The 18,167-nt window shown below is 49.9% G+C and overlaps 1 protein-coding gene across 2 annotated transcripts in view; it reads left to right on the forward strand.

The window, feature by feature from the left end:
* ITSN1 (intersectin 1) overlaps positions 1-18,167 on the forward strand; it is a 112,596-nt gene that overhangs the window by 24,506 nt on the left and 69,923 nt on the right. For both annotated transcript variants that reach the window (XM_058800341.1, XM_058800342.1), the window contains exons 2-9: positions 2,135-2,194; positions 3,261-3,353; positions 4,013-4,076; positions 10,311-10,471; positions 12,328-12,504; positions 13,044-13,137; positions 15,191-15,291; positions 16,339-16,402. In XM_058800341.1, coding sequence (XP_058656324.1) covers positions 2,167-2,194; positions 3,261-3,353; positions 4,013-4,076; positions 10,311-10,471; positions 12,328-12,504; positions 13,044-13,137; positions 15,191-15,291; positions 16,339-16,402 — 782 coding nt within the window. In that variant the 5' untranslated portion in view covers positions 2,135-2,166. The remainder of the gene's footprint in view (positions 1-2,134; positions 2,195-3,260; positions 3,354-4,012; positions 4,077-10,310; positions 10,472-12,327; positions 12,505-13,043; positions 13,138-15,190; positions 15,292-16,338; positions 16,403-18,167) is intronic.

An 18,167-nucleotide genomic window follows, 5' to 3' on the forward strand; every position in this document is an offset into this window, starting at 1 on the left:
TTTGGGGTCCTGGCAGGCTGTGGAGGAGGCTCTTCCCTCAAGGCTGAGCCTGGAAGTGCTCTGCTGCTGCTTCCCCTTGTGCTGGAAAGGAACAGATAATATGGAAACTGCTCTGAGGGGGGGCTTCAGGGGCTTCTGCTTTCGGGGCTTCCTGCTTTTTCTTTGTTTTCTTTTTTTTTTTTTTTTGGCTTTTTTTTCCCTGTTTGGTTTTGTTTTAGTTTTCTTTTTCCTTGTTTGGGGTTTTGGTTTTTGGGGTTTTTTTTTTACTTTTTCCTCCTCCTTTTTTTCCTCCTCCTTTTTTTCCTTCTCCTTCTTTTCCTCCTCCTTCTTTTCCTACTTTTTTCCTTCTGCTTTTTTTCCTTCTGCTTTTTTTCCTCCTGCTTTTTTTCCTCCTCCTTCTTTTCCTCCTCCTTCTTTTCCTCCTCCTTCTTTTCCTCCTCCTTCTTTTCCTCCTCCTTCTTTTCCTTCTCCTTTTTCTCTCCTTCTTTTTTCCTCTTTTTTTTCTTTTTTCCCCTCAAGGTTTCCTTGCACTCATAAACCCCAGCAGCATTGCTGAGTTCTTTCGCAGAGCAGGGAACAATAAGCAAACAGGCAAAGATAAAAGTTCTGCTCTTTCAGCCCTTCAGGAATGATTCTGGGACAGCCCCAGAGCCCAGGGAGCCGCTCTGATCCCTTGGATCTCTGCACCTGGAATTTGAAACTTCTGGGATAACCCTTGGGAGCAGCATCAGCTGCCTGCCCTGGCCTGGGGCACAGGGCTTTGGGGTCACAGGCTTGGCCAAATGAGGAGGAAAAAGAGTCGGGGTTGCGTCCCTCATTCCCCAAATTCCAACTGCTGGCAGAAGTGCCAGGGGTTTGTGCAGGGACATCTGGGGAGGGGACACACAGGAGGTTCCCAAGTTGGAGGCCAGAGGAGAATGTGGGAAGTGTGAAAGGGGGATGGGGAGGGGAGCAAACAGCAATTCAGACAAAAGGAAATTGTTGGTGCAAGTGAATGCCTTTTCTTAGGGATATTGATAAATTTCTGCTGCTGTTCAGGCAGCCTAAATGATTCTCCTGAGTCTGTTCCCCTCTGCCTTTCTGCTGTTGCCTGGAGGACACGAGTGGAATCTCCCAGGACAAGAGGCCACGGCTCATTGTTGTGCTGCCCATTGTCCCCTGGCTCAGGCAGCTCATGGCAGCCTTTGTGTGCAGCAAGAAGAATGGTTTTGCTTCGGTGTGGCAGATGAAATCTGGAGCCTGTGTGGTGCCTTTGTTGGCAGAGCCCGTGGTGCTGTCCTGAGGCTGCCCTGCACCTTGGGCCCTGGCTGCTCCTCAGGCCTGGGCACACGGCAGCACATGGAGCTTAATGTCCATGTACCCATGAATTCATTTAGGGCAGGGCATTTGCTGCCAGGAATAAAATCCACATCTCTGATGGTCGGTGGCAGCAGCTGGAAATGGAGCTGATTTCCCTCCTGGGCAGGGGTTGTGACACTCAGGGAAGTCATGGAGCCTGCAGCAGCATCCAGGGATGGGACTGAGCTCTGCCCTCACTCCAGCCCTGGCTATTTATAAATAAATAAATAAATAAATATATATATATATATAAATTAAAAATATAGAAAATTTATTATATAGATATATTTAATTTATATATATATATATATGTATGGACAGAGCTCTGCCCTCACTCCATCTCTGGCTATTAATAAATAAATAAATACTTATTTTATATATTTCTATATATAAATAAAAATATATTTTATGTATTTTATATACATTTTTTATTTATAGATATATGTATGGACTGAGCTGTGCCCTCACTCAATCTCTGGCTATTTATAAATAAGTAAATAAATAAATACTTATATATATTTATATATATGTATAATGGCAGGCTGCTTTTGAGGCCATCCTTAAAGCAGAATGAAATGTAGCTGCTTGCTGGGAGGAAGGTGCCCTCATAGATGTACAGGGAAGTGCAACAATGAGACTGAGTTTTGTAAATCCCAGTTGGTGTGGGAAGTATTGATACAATCCTGTTTCCTCAGTGCCTTTTTTTTTCTATAGTAATTAATCATACAGAAAATTACAAAATGTATGGAAAATGGAAGACACTGTGTCAAATATCTATTTTTTTTTTCTTTTCCAGGCATCTATTAACAAGCTAAAAGTGACAGAACCATGGCTCAGTTTCCAACACCTTTTGGGGGTAAGTGGTTTCTGGTGTGTTCTGAGCTGTTCCTGAGTGCACAGACTTGCCATGAACACGTTCCTTTCCAAGGCTTTTCTCTGGGGAAGTGTTTGTGCATCTCTCTGAGCTGGGAGTTTGGGGGTGGCTTTGCAGACACCTCCCTTTGCAGCCCAGAGCCCTGGGTGCTGCATGCATCCCTTCCAGCCCCAGCCTCTGGCCCTGCAGGCGCAGCCAGGCCCAGCCAGGCCTCTGGGCACCACCTGCACTGGAGAGGTGCAGATGCTTTTTCCTTTCAGGCCTCCTGCACTTGGCAGTTGCTGAAAGGCCCAGCAGATGCCTTTGGGCATTGCTGCCAGTTTTTCCCTTGTTGTCCCATCACCCACACTGAGGTTAGAACAAAAATAACACATTTTTAATCTCTTCATTTACAGCAGGGGAAGTTGCAGCATCTGGAAATGCAGTGAAAAACCCAGGATGGGCCCTGGCAGTGCAGTAGGGACAGGATTTTTTGTTATTCCCATGAAATCACAGAATCCCAGACTGGGCTGGGCTGGGCTGGTCACTCCAGGGACACCTCCCACTGTCCCAGGCTGCTCCAGCCCCAGTGCCCAGCCTGGCCTTGGGCACTGCCAGGGATGCAGGGGCAGCCCCAGCTGCTCTGGGCCAGGCCCTGCCCACCCTGCCAGGGAACAATTCCTGCTGTGAAAGTCAGGATTTCCCCTCTTTGGTCTGGCCCCATCCCTGGCACTCAGCTCTGGTGAGCATTCCCTCATCCTTGCATTCCCTTCAGATCTGGGAGTTGGGTTTGGCAGCTGATCTGCAGGAGGGTTACAAAGAGCAATCCCAGTGCTGAGATTTGCCATTTTCCCTGTCCTGTGGGCAGGTCAGATGGGGTACTGGGGAAGAGGTGCCTTTGCAGCAAAGGAACTGGAATTTCAGCTGTGAGTGCTCTGGGGGTAAATGGCCTCCCACCCCTGGGTTGTTTGAGGAGCCCAGACTGCTGAGATAATCACACTCAGAGAGAAAAGGGGCTGGTTTTTAGGGAATGTTTCTCAATGCCATTTCTCCACTTCTTCTGAACCAGGCAACCTGGATATCTGGGCCATTACTGTGGAGGAGAGAGCAAAGCATGATCAACAGTTCCACAGTCTGAAACCAACTGCTGGATTTATCACTGGTAAACAACCAGCTTCCACTTCTCATCTTGTGTTTGGTTAAATCTTAACCAGGGAGCCAAATGTGTACAGAGCTGCCTGGGAGACATATGGGCATAATAATTAGAAAATTTCAACAGGTATTTCTTATTTTATATCTCACTGTTCCACATCAGCCCCATTTCTTATTTTACATCTCATATTTTGCCACATCAGCCCCAACTTTTCTGTTACTTTCTGATATTTTCTATTCCCCATCCTGCTGTGGAAGGCAGTGATGGGTTCTTTGTGCCTGGGGTCAGCTACCACACTAATATTATGATAAATAAAAGGTCTGATTAAATAAAGGTGTGTCATTTTAACTGAAATCAGCTTTAGAAATCCAGTTTGTGCAGCACTGACATCAGCATGGTTGACCTCTTGGAAAGATCCAAATGCAGAACTGATTGAAACAGTGGGAAGCAAAGCTCCAAATCAAGGAATTGCACTGATCCTAATAAATTTTCATCAAACTTTGGTCTCAAAGGCAATAGGAGGCCTCCTCTTCATTGCTCTGGTTTGTTCCATCCTCATCAGTCCTGGCATGGGCTGGGCTTCTCTTGCAGCTGTTTTTTCCTCCAGCTGCCCCATTGCCTCTGCCAGCTGTTTGGAGCTGGAGCTGGAGCCATGTCCTGTTTTACAGGTGATCAAGCCAGGAACTTTTTTTTCCAATCTGGGTTACCTCAGCCAGTGCTAGCACAGATATGGTGAGTGTGGGGTGGGCACAGAGCTGGGTGTGGGGCGGGCACAGGGCTGGGTGTGGGGCGGGCACAGGGCTGGGTGTGGGGCGGGCACAGGGCTGGGTGTGGGGCGAGCACAGGGCTGGGTGTGGGCTGGGCACAGAGCTGGGTGTGGGGCGGGCACAGGGCTGGGTGTGGGGCGGGCACAGGGCTGGGTGTGGGCTGGGCACAGAGCTGGGTGTGGGGCGGGCACAGGGCTGGGTGTGGGGCGGGCACAGGGCTGGGTGTGGGCTGGGCACAGGGCTGGGTGTGGGGCGGGCACAGGGCTGGGTGTGGGGCGGGCACAGGGCTGGGGCACAGGGCGGGGTGGGCACAGGGCTGGGGCACAGGGCTGGGTGGGCACAGGGCTGGGGCACACTGGGGCAGGGCTGGGGCTGGGCTGGGCTCTCCTGGGGTTCTCCAGGCCCAGAGTTGGGGTCACCCCTGGGCTGGGTCACTGGGGTGAGGGTCACCAGGGACAGGTGCTGGCTCCTGCCCTGGGGTCATCACAACCCCATGGAGCTCTCAGTGCTGGGGCACAGGGGCTGGGAAAGCCCTGGGAGTGCTGGTGGCAGTGGCTGGACACAAGCCCAGGGTGCCCAGGTGTCCCAGGTGAGCAGGAGGCCAATGGCCCTGGGCTGTCCCAGCAAATGGCATTTTGGAGGTTGGCAGTTTCAAACCCTCATTTCAAGTTGCTAAATGCTTTCAGCTCTGTTAAAACTGACTACAATACAATTACACAATTGCTAAGCACAGTAATTAGTGATAAATCTGCTCATGGGAGAGCCTAGGCAAGACCTGGAGTGTTTGTTACAAAAATGAAGATTGACATGGACTGTTTCCATGTTGGAGTTGGAATCGAAGCTTGAAATTGGAATTTTTGTCACTCCTTGGTGAGTTGAGCCAGATCCAAATCTGTGCCCATTCCACAGCACAGACATTGCCACAGTGCCAGATGTTCCTGCAGGAATGAAGGGAATTCTGCTCTGACCCTGCCAGACCTGGACCTGTGTGTGCAGGGACAGCACCCAGGGAATGGCTCCCAGTGCCAGAGGGCAGGGCTGGGTGGGACATTGGCAATGAGGAATTGTTCCCTGGCAGGGTGGGCAGGCCCTGGCACAGGGTGCCCAGAGCAGCTGGGGCTGCCCCTGCACCCCTGGCAGTGCCCAAGGCCAGGCTGGACACTGGGGACAGTGGGAGGTGACCCTGCCATGGCAGGGGTGGCATGGGATGAACTCCAAAGCCCTCCCAAAAAAATCCTATCCCATTCCATAATTCCATGATTATTCATGGTTGGCATTAATAATATTACTACCAGCACAGATATTGGTGTGAGACAGAATTAAAAGTGGTTTTCATTCTGGATTGGGTGAGAGGGATAGAGAACTTTGGGGGAATCTGCTCCCTTTTCCTCTGTGAGCTATTTAGAAGGAGTTTATTGCCATTACAAAACCTTTCTAGTGCAGTTAAGGACTGTTAAAGGCCGAATTTTGTTCTGACAGGAGAAAGAGGAGAATTATTTTATTGCTTTTGAAATCTGCATGCCCAGACCTACATGGCTTTTAAATAAAGAGCTTCTTTTCTTTTCTGATTATCTTCATCTTACAAATATCAAAGCTGGACTGGTTGTCTTATTTGCTGAAGCCTCAGTGAGTGCTCAAATGTCCCTTTGGAGCTTCTCTTGCCTCTGAATTAAACAAGGAAAGAAGTTTTGTCTTGAGCAAGACATCCTTTCTCCAAAAATCTTCCCTAGGCCTTGGCTTTAAATAGGTGCTAACAAATCCAAACAGTTGTAAATAGTCTGACTAAGGATCTCTTCCTCTCTGAATTATTCAGTTTTCCAGGCTCTGGAGAGGAAGGGAATCATTCCACTCCCTCTGGAGTTGTCATAGAGACAAGACCTGCACATTTTTGTTAATGAAGCTGAACTAAAACTTATTCAGGCTGCCTTTCTAAATCATAGAGCAGCTCATGGACATTCCTTCCTCTCTCTCTTATTTTTTCAGACAAGTCTGAATGAAATGAAGTAAATATTTAAGTAAAAATCTTTATACAGATCCTTAAGTACTTTGGAGGGCGAGTTTTGGAGTAATGAGCCTGCAATCTGTGAGAGATGGGAGCTGCTGCTCTTCCATCAGTGTGTGCTCCTGGAATTGCTGGGCTGGGCTTTGGGAGGTGGCATTTGATTGTTACTGGGAGAGAAGGGGAGGTGCAGGAGTCCTCAGGGAAGGGAAGTAATTCTGAGTTAAAACAACTTGTAAAACTCACAACAACTCATACAACTTGTAAAACTGTTTACAAAAACTTGTAAAAAAATTCATTCTCTGATCTGGGAAATCCCAGGATGGTTTGCGTTGGGAGAGATTTTAAAGCTCATCCCATTCCACCCCTGCCATGGCAGGGACACCTCCCACTGTCCCAGGCTGCTCCAGCCCCAGTGTCCAGCCTGGCCTTGGGCACTGCCAGGGATGCAGGGCAGTCCCTGAAGAACTGTCTGTCTGTCTGTCTGTGCTGTTCTGGAGGTGTTTTCCTGTTCTGGGTCATTCTGCTGATCTTGGCTGACTGTGACAGTGAGAGAGAAGCCTGGCCTGAGTTTGCTGAAGGGTCCCTCCCAGCTGGGGGACACAGGGAATAAATCTGAATAAATCTGGTCAGTGCCTCACTCCTGGGCCCACAAAAGCTTCCCCAGAATGCACAGTCCTTCAAAACAGCAGTTTTTGTTAAAATGGAGAATTCCTGTGTCCCTTGTAGTCCTCATGCAAGGAAAGAAGTGTCAGTGAGCAAAAGAGTGAAGTGTTATGGTCTGCCATGGCAGCTCCTGTGCTGCTCTGCCCTTCACCAGCTCAGACTCCTCCAGGCTGGGGATCAATTAAAAGCCTCTAATTGGGCTCTGACTGGGCCTGCAGTGGCTTGGGAGATAACTGTGCTTAAGCAGAATAATCTGCCTTGCTTGAGAGCCCTGAGGAGTGGGGCTCACAGAGCATCTCCTGGCCCCTGCAGTGAAAGGAGAGCTGAAATAATCACAGCCAGCTGCTCTCCCTGCTCCTGGGTTACTGATTGTGTCAGCACAGAGGCGCTGGGTGACACTTCCCTGTTCCTCAAGCTGCTTCCCTTGCCACCCTCCTGAATGAGTGTCCAGGGGCAGCACAGTGGGGTAATCCTGGTAATTCCTGCACAGGCACCCATCCATAGAGACCTGAGTGCTGCTGGGGCTGAGCCTGTGCAGCCCAGGGGGAATTGCTGAATTTCCAGCTGAATCGGTGCAGCTTTGGGAACTGCACTGTGACCCCTGCCTTAGCACAGGGCTGCTTGCATGGCTAGGTGGTTTGTGTGCTAATTACAGCATGTGTGGTGGGAAAAGTGCCTGTGTTCAGCTTCTGCACCTCACACATGCAAAAGTATTTCAGCTGGCTTTTCATTCTGCAGAACGGGTGAGAGAAGGGAGGAGGAAAAGATGCATGGGGAAGGATTTGTCAGCACTGAGCCCTGGGGTGGTGCTGAGCCCACTGCAGCTCTTGTATTCAATACAAGCACAGGCCTGGCCTAGAGAAGATAATACATATTTAGTCAGTGTTTAATCCATTTACCCTGCACTGGTTCCAGCCAGGCCACAAATGAAACAAATGCAAGGGCACCACATTGTCCCAGTTCCATTAGGAGCAGAAATGAGTGGAATTAGGTGGTGTTTGCTGGCTCCCTGCATTTCACAGTAAAATCCAGCAGCCTGACACCAACTTCTGCAACTAGAAATGGAAATGTGTCCTATTTTAGCAGGAAGAGTTTGTCAGACAAAAGCTGCTTTTTATTTGCACTCTATAAAACTGGAGAAATTCTGGGGGCTGCAGAGAACTCTCTGCACTGATATTTGTGCTGGCAATTTCAATAATGAAGCTGTTGGTGTAGAGTAAAGGAGTTCACAGAAGGTCAGATGTTGAATGAAAAGCTACAGCTGCTGATGTGAATTGGAGTTCAATGAGAGCAGTGCCACTGGTGCACAGCAGAGTTGCTGAATGCTGGGGAATTCATGTTTCCCATGTAGGATGCAAAGATTTGCTGTGTTCCAGCAGGAAATGGTGCCTGGAGAGCCAAGGTTCCTACAGGGTGATCTTTATATTCCTGAATTTTCCTGCAGGGATAGAACCCACTGAGGGTCTAATAGAATTAATTAATCAATTCTATCTATCTAGAATTAATAAAAGGTTTTTATCTTATAAATCAAAGATATATATGTGGCAGTTGTGGGATGAAATGAGCTCTAAGATCCCTTCCCATCCAAACCAGCCTGGGATTCTGGGGTTCAGTATTGTCCAGGCACAGGTGCAGCACATGCTTTAGAAGGATTTCAGTATCTGTGTCTCAGTGTTCTCTCCAGACTTGCTTTAAATGCTTCTCCCAGATTTTAATGCTGTTATTGAGCCCCATGGCATCAGAACTGGTGGATTAAGGCAGCTACACCCCTGGAAATCCTTTCCTAGGAGTTCAGGAGAGGTTTGGAGTGCCTCTGATGCTGCTGGGGATCTAAACCTGTGCTGCTCCCTGCTGGGATCTGCCTCTCCATGGGGGTTTCATGTTTTGGGGTTTTTTTGGAGTAGGAGGATTTCCATTTTGCCACTACCTTTACCTGGCTGTCTCCTTGTGTATCAGTTATAAATAGCTGATATTCACTGGGGTGCTTTGTGGATAACTTCCCACCTAGCTGCACAAAAACTCTCTTTGAGAGGAATTTGATCAGAAATGAAGCTCTGGTTCAGCCACACTGCCCAGGGCCACACCCATGACACAGAAGTAAATGCATGAACTTCAAATCTGTATTATTCCAGTAATGAAATCTGTACTTAATTCTTCAAACAAATGCAAAGAAATAAGCATGGTGCTCTAAAGTGAGTGTGCAGCTATTTCTGTTCCTGATGTGCATTTACTCAGGGTTTTTGGTGTGCAGTGGCAGGAACTGACACTCTCCTTCCTGCTTCTCTGCGCCCAAGCTCCCACCCTATTCCCTGCTGAGCTGGGTTTTCTTAACTAGCAAGGCAAGGAACAAAAAGCAGACTGTTTAAGTCAGACTCCTTTCCCTGAAAGCCTATTCAAGGCCTAGGCTCAATGTTTCATCTTGAGTGCTATTGTTTAATTGAAAACACATTTGCACACTCCCAGATGGAGCAGTGCTGAGGGGAGTCACAGATTTAAAGAATGTTTTATGTTAAGTGCAGCTAAAGTACAGATTTGCAGACTCAGTGATTCACTTCTCTGTGGTGCTGTTTTAGGACCCTGTGCTTTCACTGGGGTGATTTTGCAAATTTTTTGTGCAGCTGCATTTTTTCTGGATGCTTCGTTGTAATTCCTCCAAGAGTTGAAAAGCAACCTCAAAAATATTTGTTAATCATCCAAGGAAAGAAATCAAGGAGTTCTTAGGTTTAAATAGTGTCTTAGTTTTAGCCTGGCATAATTTTGGGGGGAAATTAGTGAGAATCTCAGAATTCCTGAGGCTGGCACAGCCCTGCCAGCCCATGCAGTGCCAGCTGTGCCCCATGGGCACCTTGTCCCCAGCCCAGAGCACTCAGTGCCACCTCCAGGGCACACCTGCAGGGATGGGCACTGCAAAGCTCCCTGGGCAGCCCCTGCCAAGGCCTGAGCTCCCTTTCCATGGGCAAATTGCTGCTGCTGTCCCAGCTGAGCCTGCCTTGGCCCAGCCTGAGGCCGCTCCCTCTGCTCCTGTCCCTGTTCCCTGGAGCAGAGCCCGACCCCCCCGGCTGTGCCCTCCTGGCAGGGACTTGTGCAGAGCCACGAGGGCCCCTGAGCCTCCTTTGCTCCAGCCCCAGCCCCTTCCAGCTCCTCAGGGATTCTGCAGCCCCTTCCAGCTCCTCAGGGATTCTGCAGCCCCTTCCCAGCTCCTCAGGGATTCTGCAGCCCCTTCCAGCTCCTCAGGGATTCTGCAGCCCCTTCCAGCTCCCTCAGGGATTCTGCAGCCCCTTCCAGCTCCTCAGGGATTCTGCAGCCCCTTCCAGCTCCTCAGGGATTCTGCAGCCCCTTCCAGCTCCCTCAGGGATTCTCCAGCCCCTTCCAGCTCCTCAGGGATTCTGCAGCCCCTTCCCAGCTCCCTCAGCCCCTCCTGGGCTCCAGCCCCTTCCTCAGCTCGAACATCCCCATTCATGTGATCCTGCTCCTGGGGCAGGGCCTGAAGTTGCTCACTGCAGGCTGTAACTGTGCCAACACTGTGTTTTGCAGGGCTCTAGCTGACATGAACAATGATGGCAGGATGGATCCCTTGGAGTTTTCCATAGCTATGAAACTCATCAAGCTGAAGCTGCAGGGGTACCAGCTCCCGGCCGCGCTGCCGCCCGTCATGAAGCAGCCGCCCCTCGCCCTGCCCGGTGCCCCAGGATTTGGTAAGATCCCCGTTCTCCTCCATTTTCCTCATTGTTACCTGGGACTGCAGCAATTCCATAGGTCTTCTGCAGTTTCTCCAAGAAAATTTTGGGGAAAAGTGCATCTAAAAGCACATGGACTCAAACCCAGGTGTTGCACATGCACTGAGAGGAATTGCACTGGGCTTTTTCCTGAGCTGAGCTCCTGTTTGCTTCACGTTTGCGTTGCTCCAAACAAAACATGGCTCAGGTAGCAGGGCTAGTGCATTCCAAAGGGTTGGAGTTGTGGTTAAACTGTTGGCATTACTGGATCTCCAGCTTTGGATCTCTGCTCTGTTGTTCCTGAGTTTTTACAATCTGCTTTGATGAGCAGTGCTGCTCCGGTGGGAGCTGCTGGAGTGAAGTATTGCCAAAGTCACCATCATTTATAGGAGAAGAGTTGGGAAGATGGGATGGGGAAAGGAAAATAAGCAAATAAAATAACCCAGTAAAGCCAAACCTCTTGGTCCTGTTGTGAGAGGATCTTTCCCTTTCTGCTTTAGTCTTTGCTGTGGCTCAGGGTTATTGGTGCCTGGGAGTCCTGGAATGGTTTGGGTTGGAAGGGACCTTAAAGCCCCTCCAGTGCCACCCCTGCCATGACAGGGACACCTCCCACTGTCCCAGGGGCTCTCAGCCCTGTCCAAGCTGACCTTGGTCACTGCCAGGGATGCAGGGGCAGCCCCAGCTGCTCTGGGCACCGTGTGCCAGGGCCTGCCCACCCTGCCAGGGAACAATTCCTAATTCCCAATATCCCATCTAAATGTCCTGATGAAAGGGAGCAGTATCTGGTAAACTGCTTGCAGCAGTGTGGTTTGATCCACTGTAACCCCACAAGTTTTACAGTCAGAAATAAAATTCTTTGGAAGAAGACAATGAAACTGGGCAGAGCCAATGCAGGGTTAAGTGAGAAAAGGCAGAATGAAATGAGCCCCCACAAAGCCAAAGTTCTCATTGCCTGTAGATTGATGTGAGCTGTTTGCACACCCCTCGTTCCTCCCCTGGCACCACTGGCCCTCCTTAACCCCCTGGTTCCTGCAGCTGTGCTTGCCCTCAGCCTCTCACCCTGTGCTCTCCATCAGCTTTGCCCTGGCTCATCCCAGCCCAGGGATCCCACCAACCCCACAGCTGCTGGGGCTCCTCCTCCCTGGGGCTGCTGCTCCTCCCTGGGGGCTGCTGCTCCTCCCTGGGGGCTGCTGCTCCTCCCTGGGGGCTGCTGCTCCTCCCTGGGGGCTGCTCCTCTCTGGGGGCTGCTGCTCCTCCCTGGGGGCTGCTGCTCCTCCCTGGGGGCTGCTGCTCCTCCCTGGGGGCTGCTCCTCTCTGGGGGCTGCTGCTCCTCTCTGGGGGCTGTTCCTCCTCCCTGGGGGCTGCTGCTCCTCCCTGGGGGCTGCTCCTCTCTGGGGGCTGCTGCTCCTCTCTGGGGCTGCTGCTCCTCTCTGGGGGCTGCTGCTCCTCTCTGGGGCTGCTGCTCCTCCCTGGGGGCTGCTGCTCCTCCCTGGGGCTGCTGCTTCTCTCTGGGGCTGCTGTTCCTCTCTGGGGCTGCTGCTCCTCTCTGGGGGCTGCTGTTCCTCCTCTCTGGGGCTGCTGCTCCTCCCTGGGGGCTGCTCGTCTCTCAGGTCAGGGCACCCAGTTCATTCCCTTTGTAGCAGATGCTGCTGGACAGCTGGGGGCAGTGCTGGGCCGCTCTGGGGCTGTCCCCGTGTCCCGTCCCTGTCCCCGCAGTGCCAGCCCGGGCCGGGAGGGCTGTCCCGGGCTTGGGAGGAGCCGCTGGAGGTGTCGGTGACCCCGCGGGCACCGTCTCGGTGTGCGTCAGAACCAACGTGTGCTTTTCTCGCCCGTAGGTCTCGGGGGCATTGCCAACATGCCATCCCTCAGCAGCGTGGCCCCGGTGCCCATGGCATCCATCCCAGTGGTGGGGATGTCCCCCCCGCTGGTGTCCTCTGTCCCCGCCGCCGTCCCTCCCCTGGCTAACGGAGCTCCTGCTGTCATCCAGCCCCTGCCTGCTTTCGCTCACCCCGGTACGCCGCTCTCACTCTCTTCTCCTGCTCCTAACAGCTCCCCTGCATTCCTGGCACCCGTGGGACTGCCCTCTCCAGTGATGCCTTTGGGGAAGGACTGTGCTTTGCTTTAGCCCACTTGGCACACTTGGAGAAGAGCTAAAAGGAGGAATTTGGACATGGCCTCCCGCAGGAGTCCCTCGTGGTGAGAAAATCAAGCAGCGCTTTGAGAAATGAACCTGCCAGGAAGCTGTTGCCTGGAAATTGGGCCTCTCCCGTCTCTTTGTACTGCTGTTTGTTAGGGTGACTTTAATACTGAACTACGTGTGCCAAAATATCATTTGGTATCAACAGGGTTTCCATAAAGCTGTGGAAGTAAAAAGATAAGAGGGAAGTGCCCTTGTGTTTCCCCCCCATCCTGCTGGATTCTGATTTTTATATTGTTAAGAAGTTCCCATCAGAGCCACAGTTCTTGTACTGGATGTAGGAGTGACAGAAAGTCATGGGGATTGCCTGGGTCACTGTGAACAGCAATAAATCCCTGTTTTCTCTCTTCCCAGCCACTTTGCCAAAGAGTTCTTCCTTCAGCCGCTCGGGGCCGGGAGCTCAGCTCAATGCCAAGCTGCAAAAGGCACAATCCTTCGACGTGGCCAGGTGGGGCTGGGGCACAGAGCTTGGGTCCCCAGGGCTGGGAAAACTCCTTCCCTTTCCCAAAGTGACCATCTGAAATCATAGTTCTGGCAGAAATCAGTTCTGCGGAGGTTCAGGATTCCACGGGGTGCTGTGGCTTTACTGCACCTTTTAATGCTCCAGGAGCAGGGAATCATGGAAATTAAGTAATTAACTATTAACAGTGATGACATGATCTTCACTTGATTTTTAGAACAGCATTTGCTTCTCTAAACAAAACCTGCATCGTGCACAGACACTCCTAGTACTGGGAAAACAGCACAAGTAATGCATTATTTAAAATTAGCAACTGCTGGGTAATTGCTAAAAGCAAAATACTTCATAGATCTCATATTTTAAATGCACTCCACATCACTGTTTCTTCTATATTCTTTAAGTTCTGTGTGAAAAATCACTTTAAGGGCTTTTAGATTATTCCAAGGCCTATAAAAACATCTGGTTGGGCAAAAAGGGTTTTACTGTGGTTTAAAAAAATGGATCTAAAACTTCCTAAGAGGAGTTAAGAGAGGGATTTCCCAAAGTCCTTATAAATCATCTGTCTCACAGATCCATGGCACAGGTTTTTTGCAAGAGGAAAATGGATGGCACACAATTAAATGATCTGGTTTTATTTTCGTTTCCTTCTGCGGGCTTGTCTACTGCCCTGCTGTTAGATAAGTGACACTACTCAGTATTGATTTGCAGTATTGATTCCAAATAATTTAAAGTCTTTCAAAACAATTCATTTTCTCTCTGAAACCTAAATTGGCCAGGAACAGAATAGGGATGCTCTGGTATAATTTATGTGTAACACAGAAATTAAAATGTGTGGTGTGGAACCCCTAAATCCAGCAAAACTGAGGAGAAATTCCTATGGGTAAAAATTAAATATTTGGCCTTTTTTCTTATTTTCATTATTGAAGGGGCAGCTTGGTTTTGCTTTGCTCCCATGAAGGGATATTATTAAAGCTCAAGGGTTTGAAAATCAAAAATAGAAATAGAGACACTGGTTTGTGTCTTGTCATGTGAGAATGGTTTATAAGGTCAGAAAAAGGACAGAGTTTGATTGTGCCTAAAGGCAGAAAAATTCTGCTCCTTGTTTTTCAGAATTAGGATTTCTCAGCCATCAAGCCTGGGAAATTAGAGCTGCAAATGAGCTCAGCCTGTTATGGGAATGGATTAAAACTGGGAATATTACATTCCTCACTTGTTCCATTAGGAGAACCTTTACATTCAAGTGTGGCTTTTTCACACCTTTTTTTTCTATATTTCCAGGATATTTTACATTTGTTTTCCTTCAGTAGCTCTATTTGGCTAAGAGAAACAGTTAAAGATAGAGTAAAATGTTACTCTGCTTTTCTTGCTACATGTTTAGGTAAAATCTTGTAGCTCCTCTGAACAATTTAGGTTCCTTCATTCTCTGCCAGTAAAGAAAAAGGAAAACACTTTAAAAAAACAAACAAACAAACAAACAAAAACCATCTTCCAAGAGACTGAATTGTGATAATGTTTGCAGAGAAGAGGTCAAACCTGTGGTGGTTTCAGAAATATGGCAGGGAATATTAGATCATGGAATAATGGAATGGTTTGGGTTGGGAGGGACCTCAGAGCCCCCCCAGTGCCAGCCCTGCCATGGCAGGGACACCTCCCACTGTCCCCAGTGTCCAGCCTGGCCTTGGGCACTGCCAGGGGACCGGGACACCTCAGAACCTCCTCACCCTCCCAGAAAAACTGGGGGTAAGAACATTTTCAGGACAAAACTTGATCTCAGTGCAGCCCTTCAGCCTCTTGTGAGGGGCTGAGGCCCTGGCACAGGGTGCCCAGAGCAGCTGGGGCTGCCCCTGCATCCCTGGCAGTGCCCAAGGCCAGGCTGGACACTGGGGACAGTGGCAGGTGTCCCTGCCATGGCAGGGTGGCACTGGGTGGCTGTGAGGTCCCTCCAGCCCTAACCCTGCTGTGGTTTGTGGCTCTGTGATTGTTCCATGACCTTTCTGAGATGAAATCTCCACTTGTCCCTTTCTCCCTGCCCTCCTTGCAGCTCTCCTGCCGTGGCAGAGTGGGCTGTGCCTCAGTCCTCACGCCTCAAGTACCGGCAGCTCTTCAACAGCCACGACAAAACCATGAGTGGGCACCTGACAGGTACTGGCACAGCTTCTCTTGTCTCCCTGTTTCCAGCTCCAAGAGCCAATTTCATGCTTCTGAGGGTGTTGTTCACATAGGAAGAGGCTCATCAGTGTTTTTCTCTTTTAATCTCCCAAGTGGTCAATGCTTTTGTTTAGAAGCAAATACTCATCACAGCTGGGATCACTTTAGCACCATCTCTCCTTTATTTTCTGCAAAATTGACCTTGGGAAATGTTTCTGGAAAAGGGCACAGTGGGTTCTGTGAAAACTTGTGCAGCCATTTCCAGTGCTTGGTTCACCCATGTGGTAATCACATATCCTCTGAACAGAGAGAGACACAGTTCTCTGCCAGGATTTTCCCTTCCTGGGAAGATGTGAGAAGCTGTAAGGAAGTTCAGAGGAGAGAATAAAAAACAATTCTTATCTCCATTTGCTGCACCTGCTGTTGTGCATATGTAGAATGTGTTATGGAGATTGTTTACCAAAAGGCAGTTCCTTAATTAGACACTGGATAGGGTTTAGGTAGATTGACCAATTAGATTAAAGCTGTATCTGACAGTCTGTAAGAGTTATGAGTTTCTTAATAGTACAGTATAATATAGTATAGCTTAATTAAACAATTGATCAGCCTTCTGCAATCGTAGAGTCAATGCTAATTATTTCCTGTTCAGGGGACCATTGCCATGATACACCCACTGCTGAGAGCAGTTCCAGGGAGAGACTGCAACTGGTCCCCTGGCTTGATTTTGCCAGTTCTGGTGCATGTCTGTGGTTTAGAGCTTTCTTGGGTTTTAATCTGAGGGATTTGGTTGCCCAGGGCAGCTGGGGCTGCCCCTGCATCCCTGGCAGCGCCAAGGCCAGGCTGGACACTGGGACAGTGGGAGGTGTCCCTGCCATGGCAGGGGTGGCACTGGGTGGGTTGTGAGGTCCCTCCCAACCCAGCCCAGTGTGGGATTCTGTGGCTGTTGTGCAGAACTGAAGTGTTATTGCTTGATTATTGGGGGAGCCAAGTTCTGCTGCTCACGTCTCTTGCTTGTTTTGTTACTATTTGTTTCCCTTCTAGGTCCCCAAGCAAGAACAATTCTCATGCAGTCCAGTTTACCCCAGGCTCAGCTGGCTACAATATGGTAAATAAATGTTTCCATTTCCATCAAAACACAAACTCTGCTGAAACCTCTGCCCTGGAGCCCGTGGGGTTTTCTCCCTTTTCAGTCTCACTGATAAATCACACGTTGCTCTTTGTCCTGTGCAACTTTATAAACAAAACCTGCACTTACATGCCTTTACTAGGAGTATTCCACAAGAGCAGCAGGAGCATCTTTTGTGTTCCAAAACATCTTTTGTGAGGTGATTTGGAAGTTGTGGTTCAGTGCTGGGTTTTTAGGCAGAGCAGATGTTCAGCATCCTGTGCCTTCCCCATCCCCTGACAGAGCACCAGGGGAATTTACCTTTGCACAGGTGGCACAACGGGGTGCTTAACCCAAGCCACACTTTCTGTGGGGTTTCTGTGCCTTTTCCATGGGTATGGCAGGGCTGATTTCCCAGAGACATGTACAATCATGGATTTTAAAGGCATTTGTCTCAGCTTCCCTTTTGCCTTCCAACTTGTTGTTTGCTGAACTTTATTATGTTTTTATTGCCCCATGGGAAGTTGTTCCTCATTAACTCCTGTCCTTTAGGAGTGTTTGCTGAGGAGCATTGGAGCTGGCCCAGGGGCTCAGTGTGAGGATGGCAGTGCTGCAGCCACTCTGACAAGGCCATTCAGCTGCCCTTGCTCTCTTTGCAAAGCACTGGCAGTTGTGTTATAAATTAAAAACCACTCTTGCCATCTCTGTTTCCTGACAAAGGGATAAAAACAAACCAGCCCAGTCCCCCAGCAGATGATTAACCAAGAAATGCTCTGCTTTTGCCAGCCTTGGAGTGCTTGTGTGGGCAGGCAGCTGCCACCAGGACTCACTCAGGGGGACAGTGACAGCTGCCAGTGCACTGAGATGGGGAGGGGACATCCCAGCTCCTGTTGGTCCTTTCTGGGCCCTGCTGTGGGCTGAGGTTTGCCAGTGCTGGGGCTGGAATCCCTGGCACAGGCACTCCAAGGGAACAGTTGATGCTCAGCCTCTGGGCTGTCCTGGGAGCTGTGACCCAGCTGATCACTCATTTCTGTGCATGCTGCATTGCCACTCTCCTGGCTTGTGCCTGAGCTCCAGCCTGAGCAGTTCAGTGCCACAGGTGTGGATGCAGAGAGGCTGCAATTGTCTCCCAAACTTAAATCCCATCAGCAAAATCCTGTGCCCTGGGACTGCAGAAGGATTTTTCACTTACGTCCCTTGGGTTCTCCCAGTATCTTGGGAGATTTCCCTGCATGATTAGAGTGCAGCATGCTGGAGAAACAAATCCTGAGCTGAAGAGACCCCCAGAGATCCCCCAGTGCCACCCCTGCCCTGCCCAGACCCCACCAAGCCCAGCCTGGGCATCCCTGGCAGCCTCAGGGCCGTGCCCATTCCCTGGGGTAGTGCCCAGCACCCTCTGGGGAAGAACCTTTCCCTAAAATCCAACTAACTCTGCCCTTGCCCACTCCAGCTGCTCCCTGTGCTGTCCCTGGCTGTTAATTTTGTCCAACACCACCTTAACAGGAGTGAAAGCATCTTGTGCCTCTCTTGGAGCTCTGCTTTGGGGCCATCCAGAGACATGAGTCTGTAATTTTCAATATGTGCATGATGCCAGGGTGGGTTGGTGCTTGTCAGGACTAGGACATCAATGGCTTTGATTTCACTGCCAGTGGGTGCCCTGGAATGGGAGCCAGGAGCCTCCAGGGAGAAGGAGACCAAACCTAACATTGTGCCCAACACCTGAGCTGCTTCCTTTGGGTGTTCATGAGGTGTTCCAGAGAACTCC

The sequence above is a fragment of the Ammospiza caudacuta genome, chromosome 2 (genome assembly GCF_027887145.1).
Source record: "Ammospiza caudacuta isolate bAmmCau1 chromosome 2, bAmmCau1.pri, whole genome shotgun sequence".
Lineage (NCBI taxonomy): Eukaryota > Metazoa > Chordata > Aves > Passeriformes > Passerellidae > Ammospiza > Ammospiza caudacuta.